Source organism: Salmo salar, chromosome 19 (genome assembly GCF_965601325.2).
Source record: "Salmo salar chromosome 19, fSalSal1, whole genome shotgun sequence".
In the NCBI taxonomy this organism is placed as follows: Eukaryota; Metazoa; Chordata; class Actinopteri; order Salmoniformes; family Salmonidae; genus Salmo; species Salmo salar.
In genome coordinates, this window is record NC_138309.1 from 77,225,001 (window position 1) to 77,252,640 (window position 27,640).

A 27,640-nucleotide genomic window follows, 5' to 3' on the forward strand; every position below is an offset into this window, starting at 1 on the left:
TGTGTGTGGAGTTGTGTGTGTGTGTGTGTGTGTGGAGTTGTGTGTGGAGTTGTGCGTGTGGAGTTGTGTGTGTGGAGTTGTGTGTGGAGTTGTGTGTGTGGAGTTGTGTGTGTGGAGTGTGTGTGTGTGGAGTGTGTGTGTGTGGAGTTGTGTGTGTGGTGGAGTTGTGTGTGTGTGGAGTTGTGTGGTGTGTGTGTGTGTGTGTGTGGAGTGTGTGTGTGGAGTTGTGTGTGTGGAGTTGTGTGTGTGGAGTGTGTGTGTGGAGTTGTGTGTGTGTGTGTGAGTGTGTGTGTGTGTGTGTGGAGGTGTTTGTGTGTGTGTGTGTGGAGTTTTGTGTGTGTGTGGTGTGTGTGTGGAGTGTGTGTGTGTGTGTGTGTGTGGAGTTGTGTGTGTGTGTGTGTGTGTGGTGTGTGGAGTTGTGTGTGTGTGTGTGTGGAGTTTTGTGTGTGTGTGTGTGGAGTTTTGTTTGTGTGTGTGTGTGTGGAGTTTTGTGTGTGTGTGTAGAGTTTTGTGTGTGTGTGTGTGTAGAGTTTTGTGTGTGTGTGGAGGTGTGTGTGTGTGGAGTTTTTGTGTGTGTGTGGAGTTTTTGTGTGTGTGTGGAGTTTTTGTGTGTGTGTGGAGTTTTTGTGTGTGTGTGGAGTTGTGTCTGTGTGTGTGGAGTTGTGTGTGTGTGTGTGGAGTTGTGTCTGTGTGTGTGGAGTTGTGTGTGTGTGTGTGGAGGTGTGTGTGTGTGTGTGTGTGTGTGTGTGTGTGTGTGTGTGTGTGTGTGTGTGTGTGTGTGTGTGTGTGTGTGTGTGTGTGTGTGTGTGTGTGGAGTTGTGTGTGTGTGTGTGGAGTTGTGTGTGTGTGTGTGGAGTGTGTGTGTGTGTGTGTGGAGTGTGTGTGTGTGTGGAGTTGTGTGTGTGTGGAGTTGTGTGTGTGTGGAGTTGTGTGTGTGTGGAGGTGTGTGTGTGTGTGTGGAGGTGTGTGTGTGTGTGTGGAGGTGTGTGTGTGTGTGTCTGTATGTGTGTGTGTGGAGTGTGTGTGTGGTGTGTGTGTGTGGAGTGTGTGTGTGGAGTGTGTGTGTGGAGTTGTGTGTGTGGAGTGTGTGTGTGGAGTTGTGTGTGTGTGTGTGGAGTTGTGTGTGTGTGTGTGTGTGTGGAGTTGTGTGTGGAGTTGTGTGTGTGTGTGTGTGTGTGTGGAGTTGTGTGTGTGTGTGGAGTTGTGTGTGTGTGTGTGGAGTTTTGTGTGTGTGTGTGGAGTTTTGTGTGTGTGTGTGGTGTTGTGTGTGTGTGTGTGTGTTTGTGTGTGTAGAGTTTTTGTGTGTGTGTGGAGTTTTTGTGTGTGTGTGGAGTTTTTGTGTGTGTGTGGAGTTTTGTGTGTGTGTGGAGTTTTTGTGTGTGTGGCACTGTATGTGTGTGTGTGTGTGTGTGGCACTGTGTGTGTGTGTGGCACTGTGTGTGTGTGTGGCACTGTGTGTGTGTGGCACTGTGTGTGTGTGTGTGGCACTGTGTGTGTGTGTGTGGCACTGTGGTGTGTGTGTGTGTGGCACTGTGTGTGTGTGTGTGGCACTGTGTGTGTGTGTGTGGGCACTGTGTGTGTGTGTGGCACTGTGTGTGTGTGATGTGGCACTGTGTGTGTGTGTGTGGCACTGTGTGTGTGTGTGTGGCACTGTGTGTGTGTGTGTGTGTGTGGCACTGTGTGTGTGTGATTGGCACTGTGTGTGTGTGATTGGCACTGTGTGTGTGTGTGTGGCACTGTGTGTGTGTGTGTGGCACTGTGTGTGTGTGTGTGGCACTGTGTGTGTGTGTGTGTGGCACTGTGTGTGTGTGTGTGGCACTGTGTGTGTGTGTGTGGCACTGTGTGTGTGTGTGTGGCACTGTGTGTGTGATTGGAACTTCAGCAACAGTTTTTTTTTGTTTACCCTCCAGACAATGGGATCTCTTGCCTCAATGTCAAGGGTCTGATTCAAGCAAAGACCTTTCGTTGCAGGCTGCGTCCCAAATTACACCCTGTTTTCTATATAGGGCAATACTTTTGACCAGGGCCCATAGGGACTATGGTCAAAAGTAGTGCACTATTTGGGACACAGCCTGCTTGTCATCCGAGGCAAGTTCAGATTGCTCCCGTTACATTCCAGTTACTACATCATTCTAGTGGTCATCTCGTCTATAGCTACCAGAAATACAATGCAGAAGTACTGTCTTGTATGAGGCCTTGAGTATTAAAAGGAAAATTCTTACAAAAGGTGAAACTTGATCGTGAACTGTACTAAGTACACAACGTGTCACTGTCAACCATATGATTGAGGCAGCAATGTGAAACCTCTAGTATAGATAGATAGTCTATAGGTAATCTCATATAGGTGCTCATTCTATAATATAAAATAATGATATATGCCATTTAGCAGACCCTTGTCCAAGTCATACGTGCAGTTTCCTATGGTTGGTCCCAGCGGGACTCAAACCCGTACTCTTCATTATTCTCTATGAGAAACTAACAGCCCAACAGCATAATAAGAGTATGGGTGGAGAACAGAAGTGTGAAGGGAATCCAGCCTTGTCTGGCTGCTCTGTGGTGGTGTTGAGATGTTCTTGCTGCAGTACGGCTCTCTTGGGGGAGGGGAGGGGGAGGAGGAGAGGAGACGCATCTCAGGAGACAGTGGCGGTTCTGCCGCAAGTTAAAAATAGCTGCCCGGGCTCAGCCAATGGGACGCTCTGGCCTCGTCACCCCCCCTCCCCTCTCCCATCTGTGCTAGCCGAGCGTGAACGGCGGGCATGTATTCACCACGGCAGCAGCAGCAAAGAGACAGAGATGGAGAGACGCTGGTGGATTTACCACTGGAGAGGATTAAAACAGGCACTCCTCTTCTCTCCATATCTCTCTCCTTTTCTGATGCATCTCCTCCTACCTCTACAATGACACAGACTATAAGCATATTATCATCTGAATGCATACATTTATCCCCCCCAAGAACAGAGTTGTGATTGGATGGATAATTGAGGCTCTATAAATCCATCATATTGTTATGTCAGTATTTAGCAGGTGTCCTTTGTTCCCAATGACATTCCCATGTAAGTCTAATCAACAGGCTCAGCTTATCTCCCCTGTGTTCACTATGCCCTTAACGGACCCCTGGTCATACTGAGTGCATTCCCAACCATTGATGGCATCAACGGGGGTCCCCTGATTTCTCCTGGGTGGTCACCAAACTGATTGCTAAAGCTACGTCATGTTCCCACTCGTCTGATTGGTCGATAGGAGAGGGGGGTAATTTGTCTCAAGTCATTTTTGGTGAAGATGAGCCTAGCCGAACCTCCCAGTGAGATGTGGTACTGTAGTACTAGAGTTCAAGGTGGGTCCCCAGGCCTTATAACTCAGTTACACATTGAACTTTGCACACTCTGACTCCCCCACTGGTGTAGTCTCACACCCATCCATTTCACTCCATTTAGTTTGCTAAGACTTTCATTGCAGGCCAAACACAGTGGGTTTGTTAACTCTTTCTCTCTTTCTCTCACTCTAATCTCTCACTCTAATCTCACACCCGATTTGCTGGGACTGTTATGTTCTGCCTGAAACCATTGCCTCGGCGTTCTAATGAGAGCGGGGGTCTTCTAAACAGGGGTTGTCATGGTGACGCCTTTCTGTGTGGGTTTTACTGCATGTGCTGATCCTCCAATGTGAGGAGGGGAAGAAGAAAAAGAGGGAAGCAAGGAGGGAGAGGCAGAAATGGAGGGCCTTTTTCAGACCAGCTCCCGGGGTAATGTGAATGGTAGTTGCAGGGAAAATGAACTAGGATGTAGTGTTTGTTAATATTTAAAGAAATTGAAAAGGGCACTTCTCCGCAATAGCCTATTTTTGCATTGAAACATACTTAGATACAGTGAGTACTAAAGAGTCTTGAAATGAAGCTTACCATATTATTCCTGTATTTCACACATCTTTTTCTTATTGGAAAACAATTATCATGCCCTGAGGTCTTTCTATAGTAGATGGAGTGGATGTGAATACTAGAATGTAAGCTGATATCACTGCTATTGAGTGATTCCTCATGAGACCAGGACAGAAAAATACCATGATGTTTTGGATTTTCACAAAATGTAATCCATAGAATGGTCCTTTGGAGGAAGGATTGTTGTATTTTATAGCATAATTGAGAATGAATTCATATCATTTGGAATATTTTTGACATTTTGGACTTACCCAGGCCTCCTTTAAAGTGGAACTGACAGTGTTTGAACTACTTTGCACGTATAAAAAAAATCACTGAAGCTGGAGACTCATATCTCCTTCACTAACTTTAAGCACCAGCTGTCAGAGCAGCTCACAGATCACTGCACCTGTACATAGCCCATCTGTAAATAGCCCATCCAACTAACTCATCCCCATACTGCACCCCAGTATCTCTACTTGCACATTCATCTTCTGCACATCTATCACTCCAGTGTTTAATTGCTAAATTGTAATTATTTCGCCACTATGGCCTATTTATTGCCTTACCTCCCTTATCTTGCCTCATTTGCACACACTGTATATAGACTTTTTCTATTGCGTTATTGACTGTATGTTTGTTTATTCCATGTGCAACTCTGTTGTTTGTGTTGCTTTGCTTTATCTTGGCCAGGTCACAGTTGTAAATGAGAACTTGTTCACAACTAGCCTACCTGGTTAAATAAAGGTGAAATTTAAAACAGATATAAAACATTCATATCTGTAAAAAAATATCAAATCCCCAGTTTATGCTACAAAATCAACTTTCTAAGAGATGTTAAAAATAGGTTATATTTGACTCAAAATTCCATGACGTAGAGTAAGGCATTTTTGGCAGAATAGATGGATGCAGTTCAGTGCATGATTAATTCACTAATATATTTCTTGGTAGTCCAACAAATATTGCTACCAGTGTTGTAAATCACAACCGGCCTGGGACCTTGTTTGCTGCCTCCAGCCATTAAGGATGCACGGTTTCAAATACTCAATATTGGACAAAAACGGACAAGCTAAGGCTGGGAATGTCAATACAATCAAACTAGCGAGGGCAATGATCACAAGTCAGTCATAATGTGGCTAATAGACTATCTATTTATGTAGCTATGTATTTATTTAGCAAGCTAAAAACATGGAGATTTATGTTAACTAGCTAGCTAGCTGCTAAGAGGACGTCATTGGGTGAGTGGCCGACTTTTTCTCCCCATATCGTTTTTCGGTGGCTACTGCTAGAGATACATATGTCATTTGGTTAGCTAGCAAGAAATGTCAATCACTTTGCTATAGCTAGCTATGCTGAACTTGAACAACTGTTTTCCACAGCTCGCATATCTTTTAGTTGTCAATCAAATGTATTTGGCATCTATCAAATGGGCAGACAGGCCGGAAAGTTCCCATTCAGATGTCAAAACGTGGGACGAGCAGACTACTATTCCGTATCGTTTATCAGCACAATTTTGACGACAAAAAAGTTGAAAACGTTTGAGAGGGTTTGTCTACGGTTTTGTCTACGGTTACCTCATTAGATTTGAGCTGTAAGTGCAACAAAGCAAACATTGGTGTCATATGAAGCTTTACCGTTTGTTTTGTTATATGATAAGAATTTTGATTTCCCCCCCAAAAATCTTACATTCATTAATGAATATTGAAAAATATAAACATGAATCTTAAAAATGTACCATTTTTGATTTGGCTACCTTTTCTATATATTGTTGAGCATAATATACTCTACAGGCATATCAAAGTAAAGTAAGAATTTGTAAGCATGTGAAAATGGATTCAAAATAGTCCTCCTATGCTGGTGATTTGCAGGATGTAGGAGGAGGGATCTGATTGGTTACATTGCCTACTATGCCAATTTCTCTGTATAAAATGGGCCATAACTTAAAAAATAGCAGAAAACCCACTTTTGAACCTGTAGAGTATATTGTGTTCAAAATATATTGAAAAATAAGGCAAATACTATTTTCCACATTGTAGAATTATGGTGAAGAGATCAAAACTATGAAAAAACACATGGAATCATGTAGTAACCAAAAAAGTGTTTATTAAACAAATCAAAATATATTTATTATATTTTAGATTATTCTAAGTAGCCACACTTTGCCTTGATGACAGCTTTGCTTTTCTCTCAACCAACTTCATGAGGTAGTCACCTGGAATGCATTTCAATTAACAGGTGTGCCTTGTTAAAAGTTGGAATTTCTTTCCTTTTTAATGCATTTGAGCATTAAAAAGTTAATGTATTTTTTCCCCATTGAAATTTAAATACTTCTGGTATTACAGAGCAAGCGGTAAAGCTTCATATGACACCAATGTTTGCTTTGTAGCACTTACAGATGAAACATTATGGAGTCTTAAAGATGTACTATGCAGAAATCGCTCTGCCATTTTCTGGTTGCTAAAATTCTAATAGTTCACGTAATTTCAGTTTGTGACAAAACATGCAAGTATAGTGTAGATAATCATTGTACCATATAAACCACTGTGAAATGTATTTTCCTTAACCTAAAATATTGTTTTTTTTAGCTGTTTGAAGTTTGTATACAAAACCGAAGGTAAAAGACGAGAACAAATGTTTAAAACAGGAAGCATAGAAATAGCACACATAGAACAGGTCGTCCGCTTCTTAGACTTGCATTCAATGAGAGTGATAGATCTACAACTCACATTTCTATGTGAATTTTGTTGGATCGCCCGAAAAGTTACACATTGCAGCCATGAAGGAGGCCTGGGTAAGGCCAAAATGTCACATTTTTCTACTTCAATTATATCTCAATGATGCTTTTAGATACAAATATATGTCTACAATCCTTCTTCCAAAGGACACAACATTTAATTTTGGGAAAATCTGAAGTCTTTTTTTTTTTTTTTTCCTGGTTTCTTGAGGAATCACTCAATAGCAGTGGTATTGGCTTACGTTCGAGTATTCACATCCACATTCACATCCACTCCACTATAGAAAGACCTCAGTGCATGGAATTGTCAAGTTGTAGACTCTGTTTATAGAGAGAACACTAGGTATTGAGTTATTAAAGCAGCTGGGTTTTGGCTTTGGAATGTGGTGGTGAGTTGAAGTGAATACCTGGGAGGAAGATGTTCCCTAATTAACTTGAAATTAGAGCCTAATTAGAAGGGCTGTGAATTGTTCTGCTTGGATGGTGTCAGTGTGTGACTCACTAGAGAACCACAGGAGTTGAGCGGGGCCTCAGTTCCCCATTGTTCTGCATTCAAAACTGGGAACTTTTTGTAATGAGAAATTCCTTTGACGGTGGCCAAACACTTTTGGAAATAAATAGCATTTGTCTAATATACTTTTGTCTCATGGCCAGGTTTTCTACGGGACCAAACTGAGCTCGCATTTATCCATATACTCTTGATTACTCTACTGCAACATGGCCAAGTGTTTTATTGTTATTATTTGTTTGCTTTTGTGAGAATTGGTTGGAAGCCTATAATTCTTTTGTTACAAACAGCTGTCAATTAAGGCATGACTTTGCTTTTATTTCTTGTCTTCCAGATGTCTTTATGGCTGTGGTGGAGGTGGTGGTGCCGTTGGAGCGAGAGGCGTGCCCTGGCCCTCGGCTGGAGCGAGAGGCGTGCCCTGGCCCTCGGCTGGAGCGAGAGGCGTGCCCTGGCCCTCGGCTGGAGCGAGAGGCGTGCCCTGGCCCTCGGCTGGAGCGAGAGGCGTGCCCTGGCCCTCGGCTGGAGCGAGAGGCGTGCCCTGGCCCTCGGCTGGAGCGAGAGGCGTGCCCTGGCCCGGAGCAAGAGGCGTGCCCTCTTAAGGAGGGAGAGGCGTGCCCTAGCCCCCAGCAGGAGGAAGGGACGTGTCCTCGGCGGGAGGATGGGGCATGCCCTATTAAGGAGGGAGCGGCGTGCCCTAGCCCTCGGCGGGAGGAAGGGGCGTGCCCTAGCCCTCGGCGCCAGGAGGAAGGGGCGTGCCCTAGCCCTCGGCGGGAGGAAGGGGCGTGCCCTAGCCCTCGGCGGGAGGAAGGGGCGTGCCCTAGCCCTCGGCGAGAGGAAGGGGCGTGCCCTAGCCCTCGGCGGGAGGAAGGGGCGTGCCCTAGCCCCCGGCGGGAGGAAGGGGCGTGCCCTAGCCCCCGGCGGGAGGAAGGGGCGTGCCCTAGCCCCCGGCGGGAGGAAGGGGCGTGCCCTAGCCCCCGGCGGGAGGAAGTGGCGTGCCCTAGCCCCCGGCGGGAGGAAGGGGCGTGCCCTAGCCCCCGGCGGGAGGAAGGGGCGTGCCCTAGCCCCCGGCGGGAGGAAGGGGCGTGCCCTAGCCCCCGGCGGGAGGAAGGGGCGTGCCCTAGCCCCCGGCGGGAGGAAGGGGCGTGCCCTAGCCCCCGGCGGGAGGAAGGGGCGTGCCCTAGCCCCCGGCGGGAGGAAGGGGCGTGCCCTAGCCCCCAGCAGGAGGAAGGGATGTGTCCTCGGCGGGAGGATGGGGCATGCCCTATTAAGGAGGGTGCGGCGTGCCCTAGCCCTCGGCGGGAGGAAGGGGCGTGCCCTAGCCCTCGGCGGGAGGAAGGGGCGTGCCCTAGCCCTCGGCGGGAGGAAGGGGCGTGCCCTCGGCGGGAGGAAGGGGCGTGCCCTCGGCGGGAGGAAGGGGCGTGCCCTCGGCGGGAGGAAGGGGCGTGCCCTAGCCCTCTAAAGGAGCAGGAGCCCAAAGAGTCTCCCTCAGGTACAGTATAGAAAACCATGCTGTATGCTTTAAAATCACAATAACGTCCCAGTATAATTTCACCCAACCACTTAGATAAGATCGTCTCCACCCTCTGGTTGTAGGTGTCACTTTTGAAAAAGAAACACCACAGCTTCGATTTAATAAAACATGCTATTTGATTCATGATGATTAACAAGCTGGAGCTCTTATTTAATTGGCTTTCTCCGTTCCAGGTGCTGAACCGGCGCAGGAGATCCAGGTGACCGTTACCCTGACGGAGGGCCCGGAGTCTCCCCAGAGGTCTGGAACTCTAGTGGGCATGTCACCGCTCGCCTCCCAGAGTCCCGCCGCACCCAGGGCTGTCGACGACCAACAGGAACTGGAAATATCGGACTCGCCAGAAGCAGCAAAAAGGGCGGCGCCTGAGGAGGCGTTGCCCCACAATGCAGGGCAGACCAAATCGGAGGACTCCAAAACCACTTTTACTCCGCCCACCAAAGAAATATCCCATGAGCCTTTGGAGGAGATTACCGAGGAGCCCCCTGTAGAGGAGGAGAAGCCTATGGAAGTAGTACCTGTGGAAATGACACCTTCGGATTTGGAACAGGCTGTTGAAGAGAAATTTCTGGAACCTATGCAGGAGGAGCAGGGTGCAGTTGCGGAAAAGGAGGTTGTGCAGAAGTTACAGAAGGAGTTAGAGGGGGAGGATTTGCCTCCAATTGTTTTAGATGAGGGGGAGGTGTTGCCTTCAAATGTATTGCCAGTTGAAGAGGATACAATCAGAGAAAAGGAGCCTAGTCCCATGGCTGAACTTCCTCAACGGAAGAGCACGGTAGAAATGGATACTACCCCTGCCAGCGACTGCAGCTTCTCGGACTTCGGCTCGCCGAGGGGAGAGAGCAAAGCCCCCAAGGCCTCCCCTGGAATGTCTCCCGAGCTCTCGTTTAGGCTGGCCCCGTCCCCCTTCTCTACAGAGGCCTCCCCTAGGAAAGCCAGCCCACCCCAGGTTCAGGTCCAAATCCAGGCCCAGGCTTCGCCTCAGGTCCAGCCTTATCCTGGATACAGTGCTAGTGTGCTTCCCACCAACACAACCTTTATTCCCCTCACCCCCAAGATTGGAATGGGGAAGCCTGCCATCTCCAAGAGGAAGTTCTCCCCAGGGAGGCCAAGGGTGAAGCAGGTAAGGCTGTTTATCTGTTTGTTACTGTCTTTGGGTCCTTACAGAAAAGTTTCTTCCCCAAAACTGTACCGGAAGGGTTAAAGCTCTTGAAGGTCTGTAGCTCTTCTGCCAGGCCTATATAGTTTCAGCAAGGTATGCATCTCGTCTGCCAGACCTATAGCTCTGCAGAAAGGTCTGTATCTCGTCTGCCAGACCTATAGCTCTGCAGAAAGGTCTGTATCTCATTCACTATTCAGCTATTCACTTCTTCTACCAAGTCTGTAGCTTTTCTGTAGCTTTTTACAAATATTTGTAGTCTATTCCTGTCTGTAGCCATTCTACCAAATCTGTAGCAGCTCTTCGAGCAGGCCTGTAGCAGCTCTTCGAGCAGGCCTGTAGCAGCTCTTCGAGCAGGCCTGGAGCAGCTCTTCGAGCAGGCCTGGAGCAGCTCTTCGAGCAGGCCTGGAGCAGCTCTTCGAGCAGGCCTGGAGCAGCTCTTCGAGCAGGCCTGGAGCAGCTCTTCGAGCAGGCCTGGAGCAGCTCTTCGAGCAGGCCTGTAGCAGCTCTTCGAGCAGGCCTGGAGCAGCTCTTCGAGCAGGCCTGTAGCAGCTCTTCGAGCAGGCCTGTGAGCAGCTCTTCGAGCAGGCCTGTGAGCAGCTCTTCGAGCAGGCCTGGAGCAGCTCTTCGAGCAGGCCTGGAGCAGCTCTTCGAGCAGGCCTGGAGCAGCTCTTCGAGCAGGCCTGGAGCAGCTCTTCGAGCAGGCCTGGAGCAGCTCTTCGAGCAGGCCTGGAGCAGCTCTTCGAGCAGGCCTGGAGCAGCTCTTCGAGCAGGCCTGGAGCAGCTCTTAGGACGGTCTGTAGCTTTTCAACCAGGTCTGTAGCTCTATCCAAAGATCTTTGGAAGGCTCCTAGTCTTCCAGAAGCCTTCTACCTTCACAGGAGGACATGTTTGATAGTGGTGCAGACAGACTGCTCTGCTGTGGTGGGAGTTGTGATCCTCTGTCTGATCCACAACTCGTATCCCCTCTCTCTGTAGTTATAGTCCCTTTGGTGTTGCTCAGTCACATTGATTAGTGCCAGTGTGGAGTGTGCATTAATTAATGTTGAGAGGTCGTGGCGCTTTCTTGCGTTCTCGCTCTTTCACTAGCTATCTGTCTTTCTTGCTCTCTTGCTTTCTCTTTCTCTTTCCCCATCTTCTCTCGCTCTTGCCGTCTGTCTCCCTTGTTCTTTCTCTCTCTCTCTCCCCCTCTATCTCTTTCTAGCCCTCAAGTCTGTGCCAAGGGTTTGGTGCTGGGGAGGAGGAGGGGCACTACATAACGGAGTCTTTTTTGGAGGTGTTTTAATTCGGATAGGAACTCATTGAGGCGCAAAGCACGACACAACCCCATTTCCACCAAGCTGAGGGAAGAGGGAGGACAGAAGGGGAAATTCAACTTGGCTCCTCTGTATATCTAAGCCCAATAGGCAGCTATAGACTATAGCCTTTTTCGTTTGTTTTTTTCAATTATAGAGGTCAATGTTTGTAGTTTTTTTACTTCGATTTGTTAGTATATTATAATATACATATACTTTTTTGTTGTTGTAAGGATATATCTGTAAGAACTCACATTTAAAGAAGCCACCTTGCTTCGACTTCGGGCAAACATGTTCAATACTTCTATTTGATTGGCAGATTTCAAGTGGATTCCTGTGTGTATAACACATCACTAGAGTCTATACAGAAGTTTCTGAGCTGAAGTTTTAGTCCATACTTTTTCTTCTTCTTCTTTAGTTTTTCCCTACTTCCAGTTCTCTCTGGAGCATTGCTCTTTCCAGTATAGGATCATTTACAGGGTGGGCTTCCATCGCTAGAATCAGCTGGGATTTCCTGTGTGTGGTGTGTCTACTTGCCTGCCGGCATGAGCTCTACTGCTCGTGTGTGTGTTTGCATACGTGCTTCCCTGTGTGCAGTGTGCACTCCCATGAGTGCTGGTGTGTGTGTGTGTGTGTGTGTGGGGGGGGGTAGCCTAGCTCCTTGGCACGTTTATGTTGTGTAAATGAGGCAGCGGCGCTTCGTTTCCTTGAACCAGGCTACCCCCCAATGGACTTGCTTTGAGACAGGCAGTGCTACATTTGTGGGAAGGTTCTACGGAGTGAAAGATGAAAACCAAATGTGGCACAGTGTCCTCCTTACTTTATTAAATTCATGGGCTTACATACTTCGCTTTCCGTTGTGTTTATGCGAAATATGGCGGCGGTGGGGGGGGGGTCCTTGGCTGTTGTAAGAGGATAGAGAGGTTTACCACTACACTGATGGTTAATATCGCTGCTAGATTAGGAAGACGTGCCAGAGCAAAGATATGCTTAATCTTTTTCTAATGCACGAAAGGAAATACTTCCCCCGTGCTCCAGTATTCTGAGTCAATCACTCCGGAGACTGTTCTGACCTACTGTCAAGTGGTCCGATATGACCTGGATGGTGATTCACTGGAACAATGTCAGTGGTGTAAGGTACTTAAGTTAAATACTTTAAAGTTCTACTTCAGTAGTTTCTGTGGGTATCTGAACTCAACTATTTCTATTTTAGACTTTCATTCCACTATATTCCTAATGAATCAGACAACCAAATGCAAGTCTGCTAGGACTGGCACTATTGGTTCTTCCTAAGTTGTGCCCTCCCTAGAGGTGTGGCGACATTAAGAGCCAATAGGTGCATGTTATTGTTGTTGAGCTGTGAACAGGAAGTCTTCTCAAAGGATGTCTTATTGCTTACTCTACCTTTTTAATGGATAACGTGTAGAATGGGGTTGCGTCGGAAGTCGGGCAGTTTGACGATATTTGTGGTCATGTCACACATTTATGATGGAAGCGGTAAAGAAAGTCTCTGTACTCTCACATGGAGCAGACAATCTCTCCCATTCAATCCCCCTTTCACTCTGACAATGGCCTGTTTTGGGTTCAGCCTAACTATTGAGCTCCGTTTGCTTCTGAGCATACTGTATTCACATGCATGTGCTTGAAGATGGCATGATCATGTTCTTTTCAGTATCAATGAATGTATTGAACTCCTACATCACCAGTCCTTTGCACCCTGTACAGGATCTACTGAAATATCTCTCTCTCAAAGCCTATCTTTTGCGCACTGCCACTTTTAAGTTCTCTCATGCTTAAGGGAATGCTGTTTGGTTTCTGACCGTTTCAATAAGTGCTTGACAGGGGATTTGGGACAAATGTATACATGAGATGTAGATGGATTAAAACGCAGGAAGCAAGTGGAGAGCGAGAAATCCAACCCACGGATCTAATATATTATTAATCAGCCCGAAATGATTTCGCTTATGCAAAACAAAAAAGGAAAAGGCCTCTCAGTGATTGTGTTATTGAGTCTAATTATATAGCCTCTCGCTGATTAGCTCATTAAACAAACTAAACACCTCCCTGTGACGATTTTAATCTGAAATTCCCTTAACAACGGTCGCTGTGTTTATCTCGACAGCAGCGACGGCTCGCTGTCATGCTGACATAATCATAACTTGTTTTGTAAACACGCCAACAAGCCACGCTGCTGCCATGGCAACCGGCAGGCCTGACACTGGACAGTGTGGAGTTGTGGATTGACTGTTGCAGAGCACTTGACTAGGCATAGCGTTACTAGACCCAGTGGATGTGCAAACACTGTCTTGTCTTCTGTCAGACTATTAAACTAGACCCGCTTCTTGCAGACATCAATATTGAATCTTATCGTTGTCCACAATCTCCCTTTTACTTTTGATTTGCAATATATTTCCAATTTGAATAGTACTGCATCTCCAAATTGAGGTGAGTTCAGCTTATCCTCTCATGTATAGGATCTGTCCCAAATGTCTCATATCTCGCTCGTTTCTTGGCTGTTTATAAGAAATGTCTGTCTGTCTTGTATTCACCTTTTATTTTGTTGTTGCTTTCTTTGTTTGGCTGTTGCATTTACTGCATTTTGCCCCTCCTCCCCACTCCCAACCCCTCTTCCTCTCTGCCCCTCCTCCCCACTCCCTGCCCCTCCTCCCCACTCCCAACCCCTCTTCCTCTCTGCCCCTCCTCCCCACTCTCTGCCCCTCTTCCTCTCTGCCCCTCCTCCCCACTCCCAACCCCTCTTCCTCTCTGCCCCTCCTCCCCACTCTCTGCCCCTCTTCCTCTCTGCCCCTCCTCCCCACTCCCAACCCCTCTTCCTCTCTGCCCCTCCTCCCCACTCCCAACCCCTCTTCCTCTCTGCCCCTCCTCCCCACTCCCAACCCCTCTTCCTCTCTGCCCCTCCTCCCCACTCCCTGCCCCTCTTCCTCTCTGCCCCTCCTCCCCACTCCCAACCCCTCTTCCTCTCTGCCCCTCCTCCCCGCTCCCAACCCCTCTTCCTCTCTGCCCCTCCTCCCCGCTCCCAACCCCTCTTCCTCTCTGCCCCTCCTCCCCGCTCCCAACCCCTCTTCCTCTCTGCCCCTCCTCCCCACTCTCTGCCCCTCTTCCTCTCTGCCCCTCCTCCTCACTCCCAACCCCTCTTCCTCTCTGCCCCTCCTCCCCGCTCCCAACCCCTCTTCCTCTCTGCCCCTCCTCCCCACTCCCTGCCCCTCTTCCTCTCTGCCCCTCCTCCTCACTCCCAACCCCTCTTCCTCTCTGCCCCTCCTCCTCACTCCCAACCCCTCTTCCTCTCTGCCCCTCGTCCCCACTCCCTGCCCCTCTTCCTCTCTGCCCCTCCTCCCCACTCCCTGCCCCTCGTCCCCACTCTCTGCCCCTCGTCCCCACTCCCTGCCCCTCGTCCCCACTCTCTGCCCCTCGTCCCCACTCTCTGCCCCTCGTCCCCACTCTCTGCCCCTCGTCCCCACTCTCTGCCCCTCGTCCCCACTCTCTGCCCCTCGTCCCCACTCTCTGCCCCTCGTCCCCACTCTCTGCCCCTCGTCCCCACTCTCTGCCCCTCGTCCCCACTCTCTGCCCCTCGTCCCCACTCTCTGCACCTCGTCCCCACTCTCTGCCCCTCGTCCCCACTCTCTGCCCCTCGTCCCCACTCTCTGCCCCTCGTCCCCACTCTCTGCCCCTCGTCCCCACTCTCTGCCCCTCGTCCCCACTCTCTGCCCCTCGTCCCCACTCTCTGCCCCTCGTCCCCACTCTCTGCCCCTCGTCCCCACTCTCTGCCCCTCGTCCCCACTCTCTGCCCCTCGTCCCCACTCTCTGCCCCTCGTCCCCACTCTCTGCCCCTCGTCCCCACTCTCTGCCCCTCGTCCCCACTCTCTGCCCCTCGTCCCCACTCTCTGCCCCTCGTCCCCACTCTCTGCCCCTCGTCCCCACTCTCTGCCCCTCGTCCCCACTCTCTGCCCCTCGTCCCCACTCTCTGCCCCTCGTCCCCACTCTCTGCCCCTCGTCCCCACTCTCTGCCCCTCGTCCCCACTCTCTGCCCCTCGTCCCCACTCTCTGCCCCTCGTCCCCACTCTCTGCCCCTCGTCCCCACTCTCTGCCTCTCCTCCCCACTCCCTGCCCCTCTTCCTCTCTGCCTCTCCTCCCTGCCCCTCTTCCCCTCTGCCCCTCTTCCTCTCTGCCCCTCTTCCTCTCTGCCCCTCTTCCTCTCTGCCCCTCTTCCTCTCTGCCCCTCTTCCTCTCTGCCCCTCCTCCCTCCTCCCTGCCCCTCTTCCTCCCTGCCCCTCTTCCCCACTCTCTGCCCCTCTTCCCCACTCTCTGCCCCTCTTCCCCACTCTCTGCCCCTCTTCCCCACTCTCTGCCCCTCTTCCCCACTCTCTGCCCCTCTTCCCCACTCTCTGCCCCTCTTCCCCACTCTCTGCCCCTCTTCCCCACTCTCTGCCCCTCCTCCCTCCTCCCTGCCCCTCTTCCCCACTCTCTGCCCCTCTTCCCCACTCTCTGCCCCTCTTCCCCACTCTCTGCCCCTCTTCCTCCCTGCCCCTCTTCCCCACTCTCTGCCCCTCTTCCCCACTCTCTGCCCCTCTTCCCCACTCTCTGCCCCTCTTCCCCACTCCCTGCCCCTCTTCCTCTCCACTCCCAACCCTGCCCCCCCTCCCCCATCAGGGAGCATGGAGTAACCGTAGGGCTGCGAGTCCCCCCTCTTGGTCCCAGCAGGACCCCTCGGAGGGGGGGTGGGATGGCCCACAAACCAGGCAGCTGCAAGAGGCACCCGTCTGGAGCATGAGAGTGGTAAATAGAGTGCTTATGATGTCCACCCCCCCCCTTCACTCAGTGGTTTAGCCTGGACAGGTGAGGACAGGTTTAGATATGACACGGTACACACACTTTGTCACCTGCAGAGAAATACGGAAGGGAAATCCATGTAAACATAGGCTTTGCAAATTTTTATGAATGGCGTTTATTATTCTATAAATGAGCTTTGTTAGCATTTAGCGTTGTTACCATTGCCAGAATGACAAGAATACCAGACTGATCGTGGCATGAGACGAACGTGAAGCAGAGCTCAATCCAGTCTGGGTTTCCAGGCTACCTCTCATCCCCCTGTCTGTCACCCCCCCACTGCAACCCTTTAGTCCTGACATTGTGACAGGACTCTACTTTGATGCTAACGTTCCACAACAAGCCTCAGTCAGTCAGTAACTGATAGGTGTTATGAAGGTGGACTCCTGTGGGAAGGAATATCTCTCTATCAACTGCCTGGCTTTGGCACAGTCCTCGCTTTAGAACTTTATATTCAACTTGCCACAGTCTTCCTGATTTGAAGGACTGACTCGAAAGGGTGGGGGAACCATAATTAAGAGTGACTTAGGTGTCCATGGGGAGATGGAAAATGGATTTGACCTAAAAAATGTTGATCTCTCCCTCCCTCAGGCTTTTGTCATGCATATATTATAAAGCACCACACACATTATTTAAAAGGCGGTAGTGCTGAGCGATTAGTGCTTTTTGAGGTCTGTTCGGTTTCTGTTAGATTATTAAAGAAAGAATCATGGTTTTCGGTATCAATATTTTTTTTAATATACAATTTATTGTGAAATAATGATGGTACAATGATTTCAGAACGTTTGAATGGAAATTCCAAAGCCAAATATAGTAAACATTCAATTGTCAAAACATTGAAAATATTCCATTGAGTCAGGTCCACATTGGGTAGACGTCAATAGAAAAATAGGAAATTACTATGAAATTATAAAATATTTCAGTTGTGTATATATCATCTCTGCTCAGACAGTAGCAGTCAGCCAGCCAGGTGTATACAATGATGAGATGATCACGTCTATGCCGTAACAATGGGAGTCATTGTCCCAAAGGTGGGAAGGCAGGTGCAAAAGCTTAGACGGGATTCATTTTGACAAATTTTGGCAAGAGTGAAATATCTCGCTTCGCCTCTTCCTCTCTGATCCATCTCTGAGCCAGAAAAACTGCCGCAATGTATTATGGTCATTATAGTTAATTACCACGTTTCTGCGCTGAACTAGGTTGAATATTTGCTTAATGCAAACTTCAACTCCCTTCAGCCCAGCGTCCCACACAGTTCTTGACTTCATTTCTCAAATTTCTCGGGAATGATTTGATTTCTCTCTAGAGAAACGGCGTGTTGGGCTCACACCAAAAAATTGAATTCAAGTAATTGAACCGAAGTCGGAAAGTTATTTGTTTGATAACCCCCCCCAAAGAAAATCATTGCTCAGCACTAGAAGGTGGACCATTTTTATGTCTCTTCGTGCAGTATGAACAAAGTTAGAGGTAGCCTACTCTACTGTACCTGTAGACTTCCAGTCATTGCGCTAACGCTCGTGAGCATTGGCTCACAAAACTACCTTGAACTTCCTTCATACTGCACACACAGACATAAAAATGTTATCCACGAGTTAATCTGACTCTGGGTTAGTAGAAACATTTAATTGTCAGAATCTCGCAGTTTAATTCCCTTTATGCTAATGTTCCCATTTTGAATTTGCTTGACAGTAAATGCAGCTGGGGATGTTAATATTGTGGCTCGGTGGGGAATTCCTTTAGGATTTACTTTAGACGGCAGTAGATGCAGGAGTGTGTTTTGCGAAATGTGTTTTTTCTTCGCCAGTGAAGAGACGCAGAGGAATGTTGTGATTGGCTGATGACATGTTATCTCTTTCCCCCCGCTTCCCTCTTTCATTCTTCTCTCCCGTTCTCTCACTCTCTCACTCACTCTCTCACTCACTCTCTCACTCACTCTCTCACTCACTCTCTCACTCACTCTCTCACTCACTCTCTCACTCTCTCACTCTCTCACTCTCTCACTCTCTCACTCACTCACTCACTCACTCACTCACTCACTCACTCACTCACTCACTCACTCACTCACTCACTCACTCACTCACTCACTCACTCACTCACACACACACACACACACACACACACACACACACACTTCTCTCCCTCTTGTCTGTCTCTCTCCTCGCACTCTCTTCCATCCCTCTTTCTTTTTCCTTCACAGGGTCGTGGTTCAACCTTCCCTGGAAGGCGGAGACCCCGGGGGGCCAACCTGTCTGGGCGCGGGGGCCGTGGACGCTCCCGAGGACTCAAGGCCTACACCAGCTTTGCCGTAACCCCTGGGGTATGAGCCCTCGCCCCCTCCCTTCATCCCGATCTACTGCCTCCCTAAACCCCTCCTTCTCTCCCCATCTTCTGCATACATGAATAAAACAGTGGCCAAATGTGCTTAGCTCAGGCCAGAGAGCGCTTTCACGTTAACAAGAGCAGTGGAAACTATCTTGGAAAAGCTTTTGGCATGAGGGGTGGTACAGGGGGAGGGGTATAAATGCTATTTTATGCACAGTAGTGGGCAGGGCACTGACATGTTTTTACCTCCCACTACAAACGGTGGGTGGTTGATTGGGAAAATGTGTCCAACGTGGATTTATATACTGCACATTGTGGGTACCTTTTAAGGTAGACACAGGAGAAGTGTCAATGCTGTATTGAGTGTACACGCTAGATAATTGGATTTTAGGTGAGAACACACACACACACAACCATACAGACAGTGCCCCACCCCCACGCACACAACCTCACACCCTCTCCCACCGAGCAAACATGACTCTACCCAGTTGAGTGTTATTGGAATCCAATACGGGAGGTAGGTAGGCGTTAAGTAAGACTGTAATCAGATCTGCTGCAGCCAGCCACTAGGCAGCATGCTTGTTGACACGCGCGTGTCCTGGTAATGCTGGTCTACTGAACCATGCTGTGTTTGTCCCCGTGGATGACATGATAATATAGAGACACAGTCTGGAGGGATGACAGCTAGTCACATGAGAAGTGCTGCCATGTCATAGACCTACATCCTGATTATGCTTGGAACATGTTTTCTACCTCATCTGAAAAAATACTGTACGGGACCAAGCACACTGTTACAGATTTTGAACACAATCTTACCATCGGTTTTAATTTCAAAAGACAAATATTCATTTTTTTCTAATCTGTTAATTAACCCCTGCTTGTTTGTGTGTGTGTGTCCAGGCCAGTTTTGTGGAGCAGCCATACCTGGTGGTGGAGGAGAACACAATGCATAACACTGTGGTCATGTTCTCAACCTCGGACCACTTCACACTCAGACAGGTCAGTACCAACACCATGGTCATGTTCTCAACCTCGGACCACTTCACTCTGACAGGTCAGTACCAACACCATGGTCATGTACCAACATACTTTAGTATATACAGTTGAAGTCAGTTTTTCACAATTCCTGACATTTAATCCTAGTAAGAATTCCTTGTCTTAGGTTAGTTAGGATCACCACTTTATTTTAAGAATGTGAAATGTCAGAATAATAGTAGAGAGAATTATTTATTTCAGCTTTTATTTCTTTCATCACATTCCCAGTGGGTCAGAAGTTTACATACACTCAATTAGTATTTGGTAGCATTGCCTTTAAATCATTTAACTTGGGTCAAATGTTTTGGGTAGCCTTCCACAAGGTTCCCACAATAAGTTGGGTGAATTTTGGCCCATTCCTCCTGACAGAGCTGGTGTAATGGAGTCAGGATTGTAGGCTTCCTTGCTTGCACACACTTTTTCTGTTCTGCCCACAAATTTTCTATGGGATTGAGTTCAGGGCTTTGTGATGGCCACTCCAATTCCTTGACTTTGTTGTCCTTAAGCCATTTTGCCACAACTTTGGAGTATGCTTGGGGTCATTGTCCATTTGGAAGACCCATTTGCGACCAAGCTTTAACTTCCTGACTGATGTCTTGATGTTGCTTCAATATATCCACATGAATTGATCTCCTCATGATGTCATCTATTTTGTGAAATGCACCAGTCCCTCCTGCAGCAAAGCACCCCCCCACAACATGATGTTGCCACCCCCGTGCTTCACGGTTGGGATGGTGTTCTTCAGCTTGCAAGCCTCTCCCTTTTTCCTCCAAACATAACGACTGTCATTATGGCCAAAGAGTAATTTTTTTGTTTCATCAGACCAGAGGACATTTCTCCAAAAGTTCTTTGTCCCCATGTGCAGTTGCAAACCGTAGTCTGGCTGTTTTATGGCGGTTTTGGAGCAAGGGCTTCTTCCTTGCTGAGCGGCCTTTCAGGTTATGTCAATATAGGACTTGTTTTACTGTGGATATAGATACTTTTGTACCTGTTTCATCCAGCACCTTCTCAACGTCCTTTGCTGTTTTTCTGGGATGGATTTGCACTTTTCGCACCGAAATACGTTCATCTCTAGGAGACAGAACGCGTCTCCTTCCTGAGCGGTATGACGGCTGCGTGGTCCCATGGTGTTTATACTTGCGTACTATTGTTTGTACAGATGAACGTGGTACCTTCAGGTGTTTGGAAATTGATCCCAAGGATGAACCAGACTTGTGGAGGTCTACAATTTTTTTTCCTGAGGTCTTGGCTGATTTCTTTTGATTTTCCAATGATGTCAAACAAAGAGGCACAAAGTATGAAGGCAGGCCTTGAAATACATCCACAAGTACACCTCCAATTGACTCAGGCTAATTGACATAGTTTATCAGAAGTTTCTAAAGCCATGACATTAATTTTCTGTAATTTTCCAAGCTGTTTAAAGGCACAGTCAACTTAGTGTATGTAAACTTCTGACCCACTGGAATTGTGATACAGTGAATTATAAGTGAAATAATCTGTCTGTGAACAATTATTGGAAAAATAACTTGACCTGCACAAAGTAGATGTCCTAACCGACTTGCCAAAAGTATAGTTTAACAAGACATTCGTGGAGTGGTTGAAAACGAGTTTTATTGACTCCAACCTAAGTGTAAACTTCCGACTTCAACTGTATAGTGTATGTGGACACCCTTTCAAATAGTGGATTCTGCTATTTCAGCCACCCCCGTTTCTGATAGGTTTATATAATCAAGCACACAGCCATGCAATCCCCATAGGTCGACGTTGGCAGTAGAGTGGCCTTACTGAAGAACTCAGTGACTTTCAACTTGGCACTCACTGTCATAGGATGCCACCTTTCCAACAAGTCAGTTTGTTTAATTTCTTCCCTGCTAGAGCCGGTCTGGTCAACTGTAAGTGCTGTTATTGTGAAGTGGAAACATCTAGGAGCAACAACTGCTCAGCCGCGATTGGTAGGCCTCACAAGCTCACAGAACGGGACCGCCGAGTGCTAAAGTGCGTAGTTTGTAAAGATCCTCTCTCCTCGGTTGAAACACTCAGTACTGAGTTCCAAACTGCATCTGGAAGCAACATCAGCACAAGACCCGTTTGTTGGGAGCTTCAAGAAGTGGGTTTCCATGGCCGAGCAGCCGCAGACAAGCTTAAGATCACCATGCGCAATGCCAAGCATTGGCTGGGGTGGTGTAAAGCTCGCCACCATTGGACTCTGAAACAGTGGAAACGCGTTCTCTGGATTGATGAATCACGCTTCACCATCTGGCAGTCCAATGGACGAATCTGGGTTTGGGGGATGCCAGGAGAACGCTACCTGCCCCAATGCATAGTGCCAACTGTAAACTTTGGTGGAGGAGGAATAATGATCCGAGGCCGTTTTTCATGTTTCAGGCTAGGCCCCTTCGTTCCAGTGAAGGGAAATCTTAATGCTATACTATACAATGACATTCTAGACAATTCTGTGCTTCCAACTTTGTGGCAACAGTTTAGGAGAGGTCCTTTCCTGTTTCATCATGACAATGCCCCCATACAGAAATGGTTTGTCGATCAGTGTGGAAGAACTTGACTGGCCTGCGCAGAGCCCTGACCTCAACCATATCGAACACCTTTCAGATGAATTGGAACGCCGACTGCGAGCCAGGACTAATCGCCCAACATCAGTGCCTGACCTCACTAATGCTCTTGTGGGTGAATGGAAGCATGTCCCCACAGCTATATTCAAACATCTAGTTGAAAGCCTTCCCAGAAGAGTGGAGACTGTTATAGCAGCAATGGGTGACCAACTCCAAATGAATGAGATGTTCGACGAGCAGGTGTCCACATACTTTTGGTCATGTACTGTACCTCACTAAAACGATAGAGCATTGACACTTTGTGCCATCAGAGTCCCAGGTTATGTGTCTCCGTGTTGCTTAAAGCTGTACATCTTAACTCCCCTTACTGTTTCTCTACTGTCAAATCCTGCTTGTCTTTTTTAGAAAAGGTTCTGAATAGCAATGGAGGCTGGTGACTTAAATGAATAAAGAGGACAATGGCTTTAACTCCCTTGGCAAGCCTCCTTTGCTGTATAAGTCTAAAGCCTGTTAACAATGTCTCAGATACCCAAATACTGTACTGCACATATTTGAATATACATGCTGATGAACAAATACCCCAGCTATGAGAGACAGTGTCACACAAAATATGCATTCTGTATAGTGATGATGCTATAGTTCTCTCCTCTTGGTCTTGTTGTACAGCCTGTTCACTAGTCTCCTCTTGGTCTTGTTGTACAGCCTGTTCACTAGTCTCCTCTTGGTCTTGTTGTACAGCCTGTTCACTAGTCTCCTCTTGGTCTTGTTGTACAGCCTGTTTACTAGTCTCCTCTTGGTCTTGTTGTACAGCCTGTTCACTAGTCTCCTCTTGGTCTTGTTGTACAGCCTGTTCACTAGTCTCCTCTTGGTCTTGTTGTACAGCCTGTTTACTAGTCTCCTCTTGGTCTTGTTGTACAGCCTGTTCACTAGTCTCCTCTGGTCTTGTTGTACAGCCTGTCACTAGTCTCCTCTTGGTCTTGTTGTACAGCCTGTTTACTAGTCTCCTCTTGGTCTTGTTGTACAGCCTGTTCACTAGTCTCCTCTTGGTCTTGTTGTACAGCCTGTTCACTAGTCTCCTCTTGGTCTTGTTGTACAGCCTGTTCACTAGTCTCCTCTTGGTCTTGTTGTACAGCCTGTTTACTAGTCTCCTCTTGGTCTTGTTGTACGCCTGTTCACTAGTCTCCTCTTGGTCTTGTTGTACAGCCTGTTTACTAGTCTCCTCTTGGTCTTGTTGTACAGCCTGTTCACTAGTCTCCTCTTGGTCTTGTTGTACAGCCTGTTCACTAGTCTCCTCGTCTGGTTTTCCCCTCCAACCTTTTTCCCTGGTTTGCATCTGGCCCGTTTCAGATGTCATTATCTCTTTCTACATGCAGGCATACAAAGGCACACACACACACACACACCACTAAAACATACATGAGTCGTGCTGTGCGGTAAGGCTCTCAAGCAGTGGTGGAATGTACCCAGTTCATACTTGAGTAAAAGTAAAGTTACCTTAATAGAAAATGACTTAAGTGAAAGTCACCCAGTAAAATACTATATTAGTAAAAGTCTAAAAGTATTTGGTTTTAAAAATACGTAAGTATCAAAAGTAAATGTAATTGCTAAAATACACTTAAGTATCAGAAGTAAAAGTGTAACTTCTAATTCCTTATATTACGCAAACCAGACGGAACCATTTTCTCTTTTTTAAATGTACGTCTAGCTAGGGGAACGCTCCAACGCTGACAAACGAAGCATTTGTGTTTAGTGAGTCCGCCAGATCAGAGGCAGTAGGGATGACCAGGGAAGTTCTCATGATAAGTGCATGAATTTTACTATTTTCCTGTCAAAATGGACCTAGTACTTTAGGGTGTCAGGAAAATGTATGGAGTAAAAAGGAGATTATTTTCTTTAAGAATGTAGTGAAGTACAAGTTGTCAAAATTATGAATAGTGAAGTAAAATACAGATACCCCAAAAAACGACATAAGTAAAAATACTTTAAAGTATTACTTAAATACTTAAGAGATGCTGAGTCGTGGAAGTCAAAAGCACCCTGGGTCACTACTTGTTATTGCGTGAACGTTGCCTTGATGTATGCTGGGGAAAGTGTCTCCATTACTGTTGGGAAATGTAACTTTCACTTGTTTTCTCTCCTTTTTCACTTTTCTTTCCCCCCCACGACTTATACACATCTTTTCCCTCCGCATCCTTTTCTCTCATTCCACTGCTCCCTCAATATGTTCCCCTTTCTCCCTCTCTACCTCCCTCCTTCCCTTTTTCCCTCTGTCTAATTTCCTTTTTCTCTATTCCCTCCTCTCCCTCCCACAGGACATGTGTGTGGTGTGTGGGAGTTTTGGCCAGGGGGCAGAGGGCAGGTTGCTGGCCTGCTCTCAGTGTGGCCAGTGTTACCATCCCTTCTGTGTCAACATCAAGGTGAGCCCATCTCTTTTTTTATTTTCACAAGATCATCTTTAAAACCATAGCTCTCTGATTATTTTCTCTTTCATGAGATACAGATGGTGGTTTTGCTTAGTGGGTGTGTGTGTGTGTGTGTGTTAAATATATTTTGTATTATATATTTAATAGGCTTTAGATAGATGGAGCGATAGAGAGATCGATATTGAAATAATTTTTGTGATCAAAAGAGGTGGTTATCATCAATACGTCACATAAATAGTTAATTTCACAATACAAAAAGGATTGAGAATTGATTAAAAAAAAACAAGAATCTCCCTTTGTTCACCCCTTCCACGTTTAATTTCAATGGTTCTTCTCCCTTTTAGTTCCATTCGAACTTGCCTCCCGGTCATATTGAGATCACCTCCTATAATGACTGTATACCCTACGCATAAAAGTTCCACCACAGATATTCCGTTTACTCATAGCCTACATTTTAAACATGGTTCTTGTACACAAAACATATCGGCTTTGGCTTTTAAAAGTGTTTCTATTTCGTCTTTCCTAAAAGCCACGTAGATTATACTTGAAGGTGTTAATTTGGTCTGGCATCATCAAAAAATATAGGGTGACATACTATGTAGGGCTAGGTTTGGCCCCTTTTTGTTTTTGCATATTCTGTAAATCTTGAGGAGTGACATCGTTTGAGCAGTCGTGCTGGCTATCTCAAAAGGGAACAGAGGCAGGGGAGAGGGCTTTCTTTCCTATCTCTAAAAGATCATACCCAACCAGCCATTGATGTATAAAAACACAGAATATCTCTGTCAGTGAATAATGTGCAGTATAGTATGTCTGTCTGAAAGCCATATGAACATACATTTACTGTACCAGTGTTAGATGCTAAGTAACTATGAATGGTTTCTATATGTACGAAGAAAAACATAGCAGACTCACTGAGTCAGCAATGAGACAGTGACTGATTTGTTATTTTTCGACCAAACGTTTCAGTTTCGGTTACGTAAGCATGTGGCTGTTCCTCTTCCATTCCCACGACTCTTTTAGGCCCTAGGAAACTCATCTGGGTGTGTGTGTGTGTGTGTGTGTGTGTGTGTGTGTGTGCACGCGCAGAGTTTAGTTGTGTAGTTGCCAGGTGATTCCCTACAGATAGTATTAGGCTCTGTGTCGACCTCCCAAAGCAGCTTTGAGCAGAGGTGTCAAATAATTACTGGGATGATTAAGAGGTTTCACATAAAGCGCCTTGTGTGGATTCTCTTGATGTACTTATGGCCAAGCCTTATTGCCGCACTGCTACCCACTCTGACAGACAAACAACATTAAATGCTGTGCATCCATTGGATCTAAGCCAGTTTCCTTTGATATACAGCACATTCGGAAAGTATTCAGACCCCTTGACTTTTTACCACATTTTGCTACGTTAGCCTTATTCTAAAATGGATGAAGTAAAAAAGTTCCCTCATCAATCTACAAACAATACCCCATAATGACAAAGCGAAAACAGGTTTTTAGAAATGTTACACATTTAAAAGAAACCTTATTTACATAAGTATTCAGACCATTTGCTATGAGACTCGAAATTGAGCTCAGGTGCATTCTGTTTCCATTAATCATTCTTGAGATGTTTCTACAACTTGATTGGAGTCCTGTGGTCATTCAATGGATTGGACATTATTTGGAAAGGCACACACCTGTCTATATAAGGTCCCACAGTTGACAGTGCATGTCAGAGCAAAAACCAATTAATGAGATCGACGGAATTGTCTGTGGAGCTCCGAGACAGGATTGTGGCACAGATCTGGGGAAGGGTACCAAAAAATGGCTGCAGCATTGAAGGTCCACAAGAACACAGTGGCCGCCATCATTCATTTTCCTTTGTCATTATGGGGTATTGTGTGTAGATTGATGAGGGGAAAAAACTATTTAAATCAATTTGAGATTAATGCTGTAACCTACCAAAATGTGTATAAAGTCTGGGGGTCTGAATACTTTCCGAATGCACTGTAGGGTGTCGTTCCTGCAAATAACACCTCAACCAGTCGCCACTCCAAGCCACGTCATAGTTCATTGTAGTTGGAACCGTAGCCTTTTCAATGAATCAATAGTATGTTAAACAGTTGTTTTGCTTTCATGATCGCCATATGCATGCAGTCCCTTATGCCTATTCTGCCTCCTCAATGTATTCAGTAAAGTTGCCACGAAAAATGTATAGAATGTACAAGGCTATTTAAAGGACCATTTATCTGTTATTGACAACATGTTAAGAATAAGTATTTTGTGTCCGCCGTTTCAGTCTACCAGTTCCAATGGAAACGGTGGCCTACTATAGAAGTAATCTATAATACATTTAGTAGTAATTTGATCATGGTATTGGGTAACTGTTTACTATGCAATCTCTAAATACCTGACCCAGAGTCATTGACTAAAAGGCCATTTTAATGGAGATATCCATTGACCATGCTTTTTAGTCCAGGAGTAGATGTAATCTGGTTGGCTAGGCTATCCAAGTAAAAATCGTTGGACCAACGTCAGCTTGTTATGTGATATTCCATGGTGTCTTTTGTCTGGCTTTCAGCTCATGATGAGAAGAGGCGGAGTGGGGGAGGAGTGGGGGAGAAGTGGGGGAGGAGGGTCTTTCTCTAGTTGAATTGATCCTCCCCCTCCCCCATGGTTTATTTAAGCAATAAGGCCTGGGGGGGTTATATGGCCAATGTACCACGGCTAAGGGCTGTTCTTCGTACGACGCAACACGGAGTGCCTGGATACAGCCCCTTCGTCGTGGTATATTGGCCACCTACTACAAACCCCAGAGGTGCCTTATTACTCATTAGAACAGTAAAAATAAATATTTGTTCATACCCATGGTATTGAGTCTGATATACCACGGCTTTCAGTCAATCAGCATTCAGGGCCCCAGTTTATAATGGCTAATAAATACCAGTGCATCCCTCTGACAATTAGCTCTTCTGGAAGATGTGCTGCTGGGAATTAGAGTTTGGATTAGTCCCCTGCTATATAACACACAACCATTAGTCCATATGTTCAATTGAAATTAACTTTAAAGGGGATGCCTATCCCTGCCGTGCCCCTTTAACCCCCCCCTAACCTCTGCCCTTTTCCCTCTGTGCCACCAGATCACCCGGGTGGTGCTGAGTAAAGGCTGGCGCTGTCTGGAGTGCACAGTGTGCGAGGCGTGCGGCCAGGCCAGCGACCCGGGCCGCCTGCTGCTGTGTGACGACTGTGACATCAGCTACCACACTTACTGCTTGGACCCGCCCCTACAGACAGTGCCCAAGGGCAGCTGGAAGTGCAAGTGGTGTGTATATGCCGTGACTGCTGTC

At 47.0% G+C, this 27,640-nt stretch overlaps 1 protein-coding gene across 12 annotated transcripts in view; it reads left to right on the forward strand.

Annotated features, from left to right (window-relative positions):
* LOC106579599 (histone-lysine N-methyltransferase 2C) overlaps nt 1-27,640 on the forward strand; it is a 339,418-nt gene that overhangs the window by 192,814 nt on the left and 118,964 nt on the right. For 11 of the 12 annotated variants that reach the window (XM_014159658.3, XM_045702708.2, XM_082965973.1 and 8 more), the window contains exons 12-18: nt 7,490-8,644; nt 8,860-9,806; nt 15,803-15,928; nt 18,177-18,296; nt 19,202-19,300; nt 24,216-24,320; nt 27,434-27,615. In XM_014159658.3, the coding sequence (XP_014015133.3) occupies nt 7,490-8,644; nt 8,860-9,806; nt 15,803-15,928; nt 18,177-18,296; nt 19,202-19,300; nt 24,216-24,320; nt 27,434-27,615 (2,734 nt within the window). The remainder of the gene's footprint in view (nt 1-7,489; nt 8,645-8,859; nt 9,807-15,802; nt 15,929-18,176; nt 18,297-19,201; nt 19,301-24,215; nt 24,321-27,433; nt 27,616-27,640) is intronic. The other variant, XM_082965978.1, reaches the window with a different exon arrangement.